At 33.5% G+C, this 13,952-nt stretch overlaps 1 protein-coding gene across 2 annotated transcripts in view; it reads left to right on the forward strand.

Annotated features, from left to right (window-relative positions):
- The first annotated feature begins 1,022 nt into the window (after positions 1–1,022).
- Positions 1,023–13,952, forward strand: part of LOC145686795 (putative phosphorylase b kinase regulatory subunit beta) — a 161,712-nt gene continuing 148,782 nt past the window's right edge. For both annotated transcript variants that reach the window (XM_081760455.1, XM_081760465.1), the window contains exon 1: positions 1,023–1,129. In XM_081760455.1, coding sequence (XP_081616581.1) covers positions 1,038–1,129 — 92 coding nt within the window. In that variant the 5' untranslated portion in view covers positions 1,023–1,037. The remainder of the gene's footprint in view (positions 1,130–13,952) is intronic.

A 13,952-nucleotide genomic window follows, 5' to 3' on the forward strand; every position in this document is an offset into this window, starting at 1 on the left:
GATTCTTGTTTCTTTACAAAATAACGTTCTTAATGTTCATAGGACAGACTTATTGACAGTCATAGAATAAAATATTGATACAAGTTTTGTTCTGAAGCTTTGAATCAAAATTTCTGAGTGTACTCTTCATTGTTTATTATTTATTATCTTCATTCTTCATTCACTAGAGAGAGTTATTTTTAATAAAGTTTCGCACTAATTTTCAAGCAAGGATTACTCTAAACCTTATAATAATTGGTGTAAAATTTGTTTTCATCATATTTGTTAAGAAAAATATGTGAGCCGCGAGTAAGAATATGTTGGGAACTTCTGTTTCTATTATTAATAATTTTCTGTTATCTCAAAATCTGCGTAAGAATATTTTCCTTGTGCTGTTCTCATGATCATCGACTCCCCCCACCACCATCTGCTTCAGCCAATCAACGCATTCTTTGCTTTGTTGAAAGAGCTGTGAAAAATCACGTGACCATACAGAAACCACCAGAACACACAAACTTGTACTCGAAGAATGTTAATAAACTGAACCTAATAATATTCCATCCAATGATAATACGAATTAAATATTAATTTGTATTATCATTATTATTATTATTAATCCATGCGACCACTGAAAGAACATAAATACGTATAAATATATATCTTTCAGTCATCCAACCAACCAAAGTATGTTATTATTTCAATTCTCAAACACCATTTCCTCCAATTTCAGTGTATCACAATGAAATTCGAGCAAAATAGAGGTAAATACTGTACTAATATGTAAATAAAAATGAAAATAGAAAACAAAAGAATGTTAGTAGAAAGTAATAAAATATGCGTCAGCAAATAGAACTATTTGATTTACCGTATCAGGTACTAATGGATATATATAAATAAGAAAGAAATCCATGTGAATCTGTATGGGTAGTACACATTGAGATAATGTAACGAACTAGAGATGCCCTGATGCGAGATCTTTGATTGTATCGAACTCGCATATATCGAATCGATCCACCATATTGGAAGAAGATAAAGAGGTGTTTTTCACGTAAGGCTGCATGGTTATTTATGTATGTTTTATTGGCGATACTACGAAAAATTGTACGACAAAAAAAATCAACGTTCTTTGGAATTTCGTAATATGTCAAAGGTAAGTCATTTTCTTCCTTCTTTTACCCTGTAACAGTCAATAATATAATTAGGTTATGTACTTGTAATAACATCGAGTAAATAGGCATATGCATTGTATTTACACTGTGAAAAGGCTCGTAATGACTACTACCTAGAGAATTATCAAACTATTATTAAGTTTGCTTATTTATTGAACTATATGTTTCAGTTGTTAGAAATTTTGCCAAAATTATGTAACAAACAAGTGTTCTGTGACACCTTGGCAAGGCAACTGTTTTGTTGTGGAGGGGGTAGGCCTACTTTGCCTACGTTAAAAATTGCTAATGATGGCAATTACTCCATGAAATAATCCTCACTCACTGTTAAAAGGAGCAATAGGCCTATCTCTTATACAAGTCGCGCGTTATTTGTCGATATTATTTGCAAAAAAAGAGTATATTTGTTAATGGGTTCATATTCACTTTAGCAGACGGTTCTACCAAATTGAAAATTTATAATTCGTATATAGTATGTAATTATTTTTGTTTTGATGGAATTTGTCAGTTAAAAATCACAGACGCTACAATTTAAATTTAAAAATAATATTTCCAATTTAGTATGTTAAAGTGTAGAGCGATAAGGTAAAGGGAGTTTTGATATTGTTCAAAATCTACGGTAATTTATTGTGAAGCTTATTGGTTATTATTGTGAAGTTTACGCTCTTCTCACATACAGCGATACCTATGATTTCGTATTACAAATTAGAGAGGTTCCAACTTTGAGGCCCCCACTATTATTTATGCACATGGTCCTACCATTATTTATACGCTGACTGAAACTTGTGGAATACGTCATCTTGAGATAGGGTATCTCGAATCGAACGTTACAATCAAGAGAACACTTGAATCAACACTGTGACATAAGGAAGTGCATCTCTAGCTCTTTATAATTATTATCTCAATGGTAGTACATAACTCAGAGCTAAGGGTAATCAAAGTGTGGAAAAAATACGTTGCAACACACGCAATTTCGTACTCGAAGAATCGTGTAGTGGCGGTCCATATTAGCGTAAAACAAGTCAAACATACACTATCCAATAATGCATATATCTGCAATGTGCAACGGATACTCAAGAGATTCCCCACACGACATAATTTCAACACTTATGGCTACTCCCAACAGAAATCTCAGGTGTACCTGGATTTAAACACGAGTTCAAAGCTAGCAAAAAAAGGAAGTCTTGACAATAGTGAACACGGAATATGTAGGCAGGAAGTCAGAAATATTAGAAATATTAGGGTTGTATATTAGAAATGTTAGCCATCAACAATGTAATTACTTTTAAAATAAACATATGATCTAATTGCTTTTGTCGTATTGAATTTTCTCCAAGATAATATGAAGCGATAGGAGAAACAGATTCACCTGGAGGACCAGCTCTTCATTCAAGGTACTGTGCTGTGCATCCTTTAAGCTACATTCTTTCTTTCGACTATACCTTTCCAACCCATTTACCACCATGTCAATTTGTTCTTGTAATTGTTGAATTTCTATTAATGCAATCTAGACCCTATCACAGTACTTAAAACCCTTAGGCGGTATTTTAACCATAATCCTAATTTGTCTTCTTTTCAGAATGTAGTATGAGCTTAATTTGAGTTAACACTAACCACCTTATGTGGCGGAAATGTTGTCTTCGTCTTTTTTCAAAAACTTTTTCCTTCATTATTAGCCCTCTTTTTTAATTTAAAAATATTAGCATTCTGTGAGTTTATTTTCCTTTTCAAAATTTTATTCTACTCTCAAATTTGAAAAGTTGGTTAAGTTCATTTTCTTGAGTTATGTTCCCTACCGTGTTTGATTGTCTGGTGAATCTTCCGTTCCGTCTCGCTCATTCACTTTATTATTTTGATGGTTATAATTTGAGTAATTATTGAGAATTTGAGAAGGTCTAACCTTCAGAACAATTAGTAGTAGAGAATAATTTGTTTTGTGCTACATGTCTACAAATAATTTTGTTTTTGGTGTTATTTTGAGTTGTATGGGTGTTTCGCATCATAATAGAGCTTTTTGAGAATCCTTGTATTGATTCTTAATTGACGATATATCATATTATGAAACCAACTTCCTTTCATGGAAATATAGGGAAAATGTTGACTCTGTTTAGACCAATTCGAGAATTACGCTTTAATCCACAATTTTGATGAGACCACACGAAGGCATCTTCTGTTATACTATCTTAGCGACTCGGCACGTATTTGATACATGATTTGAGCCGTATCTCTGAGTTTATTAATTTAACGTATGTTCAACCCAAACGACAGTTAATTGGTGCATTTAGTGATATTTTGCTTCTTCAAATAACAAAGGATGAGATGCGTGCTTTTGAGCAGGATAGCACGATCAAAATCTTTATTGTGGTATGTATGTTAATGCCAAACAAAATTAAACATTATGTTATTATCAGAGACAAATTTCAGTGATAGATCAAATAGGGTTAATTAAGACAGGGTTGCTTTCAGATTTTTATCGTGCTGTTAAAAATCGTGCCGTTAACTGCTTTTGTATTAGTTGAAACACTCGCCAAACTGTTGCTCTTGGAAGTATATATATATATATATATATATATATATATATATATATATATATAATTGTTAGTTATAAAATAAACAAAGGGGTATTTGATCGTAGGGAGATCATTGACACTAATATCATTCTGCCTTCCACACCACTTCAGAAGGACGTTTATCATGAATAGTTGCTCTCCCTCTTCCGGGAGAGTCAGTGAGGAATGGACATTTCCATTGATTTTTATTGCGCTAGAAAAACTTCAGAGCTAGCTGATTACGTAAAACACTTCCTTTCGCATATGCGATGATTTTAACTAGTCGAAATTTGTGATTGAATTCCGTTCTGCTACTTGTGCACTTAAAAAAATGACCGCCATGTTTGTATGTCATAAGTCGGTTCATAACAAACTGATTGCACCCCTCAATAGGGAAATGGCTTAGCGAAAGATACAATGCATGTTTTTCAAATGTGTACGACGTTGCTAATAAAACAAAATATAAGAAAATAGACTTTAAGGCTTCTTTATAAAGTAAACTATTTGTTTATTTACTTATTACCAATTATTAGAATATACTTGAATATCTAAGACGAAGTTGTAGTATATTAATTTGCAATATTATTGACATTGTTTGCAGCCTAGATAAACTAATTAATGTTTTCATGTTACCGAACTTACAGACCGAACTTACGAAGCGAATTTTATTCATCCTTAAGGAAAACTCAACATTATAAAAGCACAATGATGTGAAAGTAGAGTGCTAATTTCTTGTATGCAAGTTCGTCCTGGATTCGATAGCTATGTATTCAGAGGGAAGCCCGAAGAAATTAACACATGAAAAAACATTTCCCCGATTATAAATAACCTAAATTCGTTACTGAGTTTAACCCAAAAACGCACAAACTTAAGATGATAATCATGTCCATGAGCTTTTTCTTTCTGGTTGAAATGTTACGTATAAATTGGGTTCATTCTGTCTAGGTATTTCTGAAAACAGCAAAAGTACTGGACAGACCCAATGGAGTTACAGCAGTCAGGGGGAGATACTCTTGCTGTTGACTGTACTGCCAACTTATACATGTGTTCCCGCTGGGAATTGAGCCTGGATCTCCCACGCCAAAGGTACGTACGCAAATCGCTTAGCCACGAGAGAGCTCTGGGTACAAAATGCCTAAGGAAGAATTACTTGCTTTATCAAAGGAGCCGTATTTTCTTGGAAGATACTTCTTGCCTAGGCATTTTATGGCAGGGGTATGTCTTGCAGAAGTACTTCTTGCCGTTTACGCTGGTATATTGTTCCACAAGAGAAAATAATTTAGAGAAAGATGAATTTTGAAAAAATTATAATTTCTACAGAGATCTATATAGTTAAACTTGATATGTATGAGCCAATGTATTACTTAATTATTGAAATATCCCATTCTCCCTCCCAAATACATAGTAGGCCTAATCTTGAGTTCAATCAACCTTATAATTTATCCGGCTTTACATAATGCATTTATTGGCTTAGGTCTTGCACAAACAAGATTCTATTTATTTTATACTAACAAATATCCCCACATATTACTGTGAACACTATCATATTTTACGTTCCTCCTCTTGCGTCTTTCATATAGAAATTTTTTGAACTCAAAGTTTCGCATGAAATTAGGATATCTCATTGGTCATCTGAGCGAACCACCTCCGCTCTTTTTCTTCCATTCTAGGTTAAGTATCGATAAATGTTTAAGCATCTGTTAAATTATTTTAAATGAAAAGTATAAATACCGAATTTCATTTCTCTAATTTACTAAGGCCCAAAATAGGTTTTCCCAATGCTGGTACAAGTTTAATAATCTAAGGATCCAATTTGACACTCTAACTGGCTCTTACATTTATGAATTTAAAAAAATGCATACACTAACACTAATACACATAACAAGTACACTAATACACAATACAGTGAAACCTCCCTTAACGGACATCTCTCAATAAAGGACACCTCTATAATACGGATATATTTTTTGTTCCGGCAAAAACATATGTTCTCTTACGGAACAAAACCCTCATTTTTACGGACACTCTCAGATACGGACGCGGACAGCCCTTTTCCCCCAAACATTTCAATAACCTCTTCATAACGGACAGAAATTATTCTCGGTTCTTCGATACACACACACACACACACACACACACACACACAATTAACACACACACATACGTTTCTTCTGCAACCGTACTAAGGATTCTCAGTGGACACTTATTAAAGAGTTTTATTATCCTTGTAGAAGAAAAAGCATGCATTTTTGGCTAAACAAAACAGTTTAGCCAGTTAGTTGGTTCCTAACGCATCTTTTGAGATGGTTCTGAGAATTTTAAATAATGAAAAATGCTTACAGTGTGATGATATGTACGGTACTTAAGAAAATTACCATACACACATTATCTTTTGCAGTATACGAATATATTAACACAGCAATAATATTATTTAACAGAAATCAATTTCTCCTTCATCCCTCCCAGTAACTCAAATACGTATTTCCATAGTGAATTTTACGTATTTACGCACGTACACAATGCTTTTTCTGCATATTACTGCATACAATTGCCGTTGTCAGAAATTACATTTCTGTAACCTCTCTGTAACGGACACCTCTCAGTAACGGACAAAAAACAATTCATGTCCCATTGGCGTTATTCAGAGTTTTCACTGTATATCATTACAAGAATAAAAATGCAATCATACTCTGTGATACATATATTGTGTGGATAAGATGATTTCAGAACTAACATTGCATACAAAAATTTTAAAAAATAATGAACTAAACCAGATTTTAACGCAATTACATTAAGTCTCTGACACAACATCCATGTAAAAAAAGTTAAAATTTAAATAAATACAACTCTTACTATAAATTTAACATTCTAAAAGCATCCACGCATATTACGTTTTGGATATTTGATATTCTTAATTCTTTCATAGTCTGAATAATCAACTGAACAATCATCCTTGCATCCACAAAATAACACAAGACATAGACTACTACAAAAGATCTGACAAAAACATCAAAGTGAATCTAAAATATTCCAACAACAAGAATAAATAAGTTTTATACATTTCTACTAAATTACAATCACAGGATAATTAAGAAGATATAGCACAGGGCTGTCCAAATGGCGGCCCGCGGGCCGCATGCGGCCCGCCAAACCATTTCCTGCGGCCCACAAAGCTTTCATGATTTACGATTGTTATAACTGATAATATTTTAATTTATATTCATTCATTCATTTAACGTTTCCACTCTTCTTTCGGAATAAGGCATCCATTTAGCGCTTCTATACAACAAAAAGGAGCAGGCATCCAAGACAACACTGGAGTCAGTAATGTAACCGTTGCTGAAAGGGACGATTACTTCAATGAACGAATTTATATTTGATCTAGCTTTTTAAATCAGACCCTTTCTTCCTCGAACTTTGCCTAGAAGCCATAGCGCGCAAGAAATACAACACTTCTTGTGATAAACACAATTTAGCATACTTTCCAAGCTGCAATCGTCTGACATTAGATTTTGAAAAGGAAGCGTTTAATTTTTCTGAGTTCTGTAGAAACATCGAGAGTATCATGAATGGATTTAATGCGAGATTCTCAGATTTTGACAAATTAAAAAAACGGCATAGCATTATTTACTAATGCATTGACAATAAACATCGAAGAACAAGCTCCAAACTTACAGCTCGAACTTTGTGACTTTCAGTCTGACCCATTGTTTCAGACAAGAACAAAGAAAGGAGTAGATTTTTCAGACTACTTTCTAACAAACGTTTCCCTAGCTTTTGTGTGTTGTGTTGGAAAATAGTGTCACTGTTTGGTAGTACTTATCTGTGCGAAAGTGCATTTTCCACCATGAAAATTGCAAAGAATCGCTCCAGAAGCTGCCTTGGAGATTCTTCTCTCTTACATCTGCGGGTTACATCTTTTACAAGAGGAATGGATGTAGATACCCCAGCCCTTGTAAACGCTGCTAGTCACCCTCATTAGTCACATTGAATAGGAATGTTAAATTTCAAATATATTTTTTATATTTTTCTTTTGTAGTGTAATAATAATAATAATAATAATAATAATAATAATAATAATAATAATAATAATAATAATAATAATAATAATAATAATAATAATAATAATATTATTATTATTATTATTATTATTATTATTATTATTATTATTATTATTATTATTATTATTATTATTATTATTATTTGCTGCGGCCCTCCACCTTACTAGTAAAGACAGTTATGGCCCTCAGGCTTATTATAATTGGACACCACTGATATAGCATATTCTATTTGAAGAGCAACTGAATTACATTAGAAAATAAAACCTAATTGGAATTCCGATACTTGGGATAACTCATACCAAAATAAACGACATACATTAAAATAAAATATTAAAAGTGCCAAAACAAATTAAAATAACTATTCACTCTGATTTACATTCTCATAATACCAGATAGTATGATAAAATTACTTTAAATGTTCACTTTCATAAATGCATCAAAACTAGTTTGTATAAAGCCGATTATACATCGTCAAACTTTTCCATCAAATATTGTATCAAACTTTTCTTTGACGGTAATTTGGTCAAATAAATTGGGTAAAACTTTCGCACCCATTATAAACGATCAAATATAAAGGTGAATATCATTGCTCAATTGTTTATATTTCTTGATTCATTTGCTAGGTTACATTAACGTATATGTGAGTTTTATGGTGGTACCTGCTGGTGTAACTATAATGAATAAGTTTGTAGAAATGAATGGAATGACTATTCACAGTTACTTCTGACTCATTTCCCTCCTTTATTGCTATTCCCAAAGAATAACATATTCACAGCATACCAAAACTATGCGTGCACCAAAAGAAGTGTTCTTCCTATGTCCGCTAAGTTGTTTAATAAGCTCCCAAGTTATTTGAAGAATATCAAAAACATACGAAATTTCAAAAATGAACTATTTAATTTTTTGTGTAACAAAATGTATTATCATATTAATGAATACTTGGGTGATAGTTTGTAAAATAATGTAAATCAATTATATTGAAATGTCTTATTATTATTTGACAAGTCCTATGTACTGGTCTCTGACCAATAATGTACGACATGGATGAATAAACTCAATCCAATCCAATCCAAATTTCATGGTTCCTTTCTTGTTCAATAAATACAATCTATATTCTATGTATTGGTCCGATGCTTAAATTTCGTCTAATTCAATTAATTTTCGAGTGACTTTTGTAACTTTGGGGCACTGATTAAGAATAAATAGTCCGTCATAAAAATGTTAGGCTATTGTTTAGCTTTGGGGGGGCCAGATTTTTAATTGACTTTTTTGCGATTTTCTATTGACATTCGGTTAATACCATGTAATTCACACAGTATTGCGGAGCGAGCGTTAGCGAGTGAAGGCGGGTTAGAGTCTCGCAGGGCAGGCTGTTTTCTGTCTTCGTTAGTGTTGGCCCCCCATTACTAAAGAGTTACCAAATGGTAGGTTTTACAGTTAAAATGAGAGAGTACATATTAAAGAGAGTTCTGTAGGATATTAAATTCCGGAGGAATTTTTCAGTGTAGAAAACTACTAATTTATATTTAGAAATGCGAAAATAATACGCACTCTAACCTATTTTAATTTTATGCAACACCAAGTGTTTTTCGCACTATCCTCATTCTAGCTCTCTCCTTCAGTCATTGATGCCTCTGCCTCTTGCGAACAAAACCCTGTGCTAACTTGTGGGTCCCATGCTGTGCTCCTGCCCTGAATCGGTTAAATATCATCCTCGCCTTTAGTGGCTACCTATCGTAAGTTGCTTTTCCTGCAGTCTCTTTTTAAATGATATTCGTTCGATGCGTATTTATACCTTAAAGGTCTACACTACTGCGTAATTAAACTACCGCTAATTTTAGAGTTTTTCTGTAATATCCTCAAAAGAAATAAAAATATCCCAAAAGCAGAAACGTAGTGAATTAAACAATACGATTTTACGTGTTATACCGTTATCACAACTCATCTATCTGCCTTCGATTTGCAACTGTAGATGGATTTAACAGATTTTGCTTGTTCTGTAAATAGCGGCATACGAAAAGCAGATGGGCGAATTGTAGTAAAAGTATCACATGCAGAATTGTATTGTCTAGTTCACTACGTTTCTGCTTTTCGAACATTTTTATTAGTTTTGAAGATATTACAGAAAAACTAAAAATTAACGATAGTTTAACTTCGCTGAAGTGAAGACCCGTAAAGGAAGTCCTAGTAAAGTGAATCTGCACCCATAAATGCAACTCCTACCCTGAGAAACAATTTTTAAGGCATTACGAATTAATTTCGTGAAGAAATAACTACATATAATAAGATAGCACATGATCATTCCAGACACATCATATACAGGCATATTGTCAATCTGTGCGCAATAATCTGAGCATGCGCCAAAGTAATAACATGCCAGAACGTCTTAAGAAATCATTTAAATCAAGAAAAGTGCAAGAAAATATTTGCTTTTAAAAAAAAAAATCATGGAATATTCTCAATCTACGCCAATTTTGGGAAGTCGCCTGTGGTACTTAGCCCTAATATTCTTTAGTTTTATAGTTATACAAAACAGATTACTGCTAGTATGCATCAAACGAATGTCAACTGCTTTCCGTGTCCACATACTCGATTTTAGTGCCACCGCATAGCGATTTTCGTTTGTTTTCTTTGATACAATGTTGGAGAGAAATAGAACAAGTTCTAATTTAGAGCAGTTGTATGAAATGTTGTAACCAACGGAAAAGTTGTATACAACTTGGTATCATACATGTTCAAATTCCACTTTGATGAAATATTTGATGCAATATATGATGGAATATTTGTTCGTCTATAACGGGCTTAATCTAAATGTGCGTTTAAAATTTTTATACTTGATTCTAGCGCTATTACGGCAATATGTTTTACAATAAAATTAGACACATTAAGTTTCTTAAGGATTTTTTTGGCGCTTTTGGTAATCGCTCCCCTAGAACCAATGACAATTGGTAATATTTCCCATTTCTTATTCTCGTTATATTTATCTTTTAAAATTTCATACTTGTTAATTTTTTCTTTTAATGCAATTTCCTCCATCTTGCCGTCTTTAAATCTAATTGTAGTATCTAAGATGTATCTGTCATTGAGGTCTTCGTTAACTAGATCCGGTTTAAGTTTACCATTTATTGTCAAATTTCAATTCTTTTCCAGTCTTGAACACCTTAATCTGACAATGTGTCTCCAAGATATTAACAACTTGATTATGTTTAAAAATTCTGCGATTACCATGTTAAATACATTTACCCACTACGTGGACAATTGTTTCGCATGGCTCCTGGCAGATTCTACATTCAACGTTTAAGTTTGGCTGGGTTCTAGCAAGAGCTACCCTCACACCATAAGCATTCGTGTGCATCTTTACAGCGTCAATAAACCTTTTATCTGGGAGAAGGCTGTCATCGAAAAGAAAACAATTAGAAATGGGGTTATTGTGAAAGTACTGAATTCCTTTGCCCTGACTTATTTTATCCTTCCACATATCATTTGGTTAAGCACTTACCTTTGGCAAAGACTTTATTTGGTTAAGCCCCACTAAATTATAAGGTCTTTCAATATTTAGTTTATTTACTATCTTGTCTTCTATTTTATTGAACTTGGATACCATCACTATTTCTTTCAAAAACTGATCATTTTCCAAAAACCGCAATGTATAGATAAATTTCACCTGAGCAAGCAATATAATATTGTGAATATTAGGGAATAATAATAAACCATCTCTTTTCTTTGAATAAAAAAATGTCTACAGTAGAATTCGCCAAATTAACCAATTTGTTTTAAAAACCTTTTTCACTAGTTCATCAATGGAGTTTAAAAATGACGGTTCACTAAAATTCGCGATCCAAACGTAGAAAAATTTTGGAAGCAGATATGTTTGCATCAAATTAATTTTCTGCCGCGGCTTTAAGGAAAGTTTATCAACTGCGCTCAATATTCTAGCTAAAACCTAACTAACTCTATGGCTTATGGAACCGGGAAGTTCAATCCCGCGTTCACGAAAGCTCTCCACTGACTTCTATCCTTAGCCAATTGGATCCAGTTTCTACTTTGGATTCCTATCTCTGCGAGATGCATCTTAATATTGTCCTCCCACCTGCGTCTAGGTGTTCCTAATGGTCGTTTTCCGATTGGTCTTCCAGTCAAGTCTTTGAAGGCGTTTCTACTTTCTTCATTCTTGCTACATGACCTGCCCACTTAAGCCTCCTAGACTTGACGACACTAACAATGTTTGGTAAACCGTATAAATTATGTAGTTCGTCGTTATGAAGTTTCCGCCATTCCCCATTCCGTTCCTCTTGGGTCCAAATATTAGACCCAGAATCTTGTTCTCAAATAGTTTCAGTCTATGTTCTTCTCTCGGAGTAAGCGACCATGTTTTGCAACCATATAAAACAGCAGGTATGATTGTCGTTTTATATATTTTAAACTTCAAATCCCTCGACAGAATTCACGACGACAAGAAATTTTGAACTGAATAATAACACGAATTCCCTACTTTTAATCCGTGAATATGATTTTCCTCTGTTAATATTGATCCTAGATATTTGAAAGTATCCACTTTATCAAAAGTATTATTTAATATTTTAACGCATCCATAATTTGCCGTATTGCGGTCCCGACGCACTTCCATGTATTTAGTTTTCTCATCATTTACTTCTAAACCCATGCCCCTGCAAGCGTTTAATAAGATCTCTGCATTTCTTTCTAATGTTCTTTTGTCATCTCCTAATAAATTTACATCATCAGCATATGCCATAACTTAATGAATACCGTTCAACTCTAGGCCCTGGTTGCTATCTTTAATTTTCCTTATAGCATATTCCAGAACAAAGTTGAATAATAATGGCGACAACACATCTGATTGTTTCAGGTCATTTTCCACGTGATAGTTCGTGGACAAAAAAAAAAAAATCCTACCCGGACTTTACTTTGGGATTCACTTAAACATATCTTAATTAATCTAATTAGCTTTCTCGGTATTCCAAGTTCTGTAAGAACGTTGTATAATGTTTCTCTCCTAACCAAGTCGTAAGCCTTTCTAAAATCAATAAATAGTTGATGTACCAGGGTATTGTATTCCCACTTCTTCTCGAGTATTTGGCTAATGGTAAATCTTTGGTCGATAGTTAAATCGACTTCGTCTAAATCCGCACTGATAATCTCCAATAATTTCATCTGCGTATGGGGTCAATCTTGCTAATAGAATATTTGAAAGTATTTTATAGGATGTTGACAGAAGAGAAATGCATCGATAATTATTACAGTCAGTTTTGTCGCCCTTCTTGTGAATGGGAACAATGATTGATTCTTTCCACTCTTGTGGTAATTCTTTCTTGTTCCAGATAAGGAAAATGAGTTTGCGTATCTTGTTCCACAATTTTTCGCCTGCAGCTAAAATTAACTCAGCCGGAATTTCGTCTACACTCGTAAACTTGTGTTTCTTTAATTTCTTTATAGCGGTTTCTACTTCTATTAGTTTGGGTTCTGAAATATACGGTTCTGCGGTGTGTATCTCTTTTTCTCCACGCACATTAGTTTCTGGCTGCGAGTTCAGCAAATCGTCAAAGAAATATTTCCATCTATTTAAGATGCTATCCGTACCAATAATCTAGCAAGCTCATCTAAATAGTACTTGTTTACAATGCAGGTGCATAAAGTATATTTGCAGCCAAGATATCCGAAGGCTTCGTCCACTTCTAAATTTCTTATACTGCTATCACCTAACTTGAGGTTACAATAATCAATAATCCATGATTTTCTGTGTGGCTTAACACCAAACGACAAACATTTCTTCACAGCTATTTTCGTATTTAATTCTTTTACGAGTTCATAAAATACTAATTGTAACATTTGCTACAGTTCTGGTAGCGAATTAGCAACCAATAATACATCATCGGCATAAGCAAGTAGGGTGATCCGAACATTCTGAAAGCTAAAACCCATCTGTTTTACATCCAGCTGCCTTATCAAATTATCAAGTACCAAATTAAATAACAATGAAGTAAGCGGATCGCCCTCTCTGACGCCACGTTTAATCTGAATGTTAATATTAACAGTACTAAATTTCGTTTGATTATTTTTATACAAGTTGGTAACTGTATTTACATAATTTACTGCAATACCTCTACATCTCAAGTCCTCAATTATAGTTTCATGTGGAACTGTATCGAATGCTTTAGACAGGTTTAACAGTTTTACCA

Source organism: Thermobia domestica, chromosome 1 (genome assembly GCF_964235325.1).
Source record: "Thermobia domestica chromosome 1, izTheDome1.hap1.1, whole genome shotgun sequence".
In the NCBI taxonomy this organism is placed as follows: Eukaryota; Metazoa; Arthropoda; class Insecta; order Zygentoma; family Lepismatidae; genus Thermobia; species Thermobia domestica.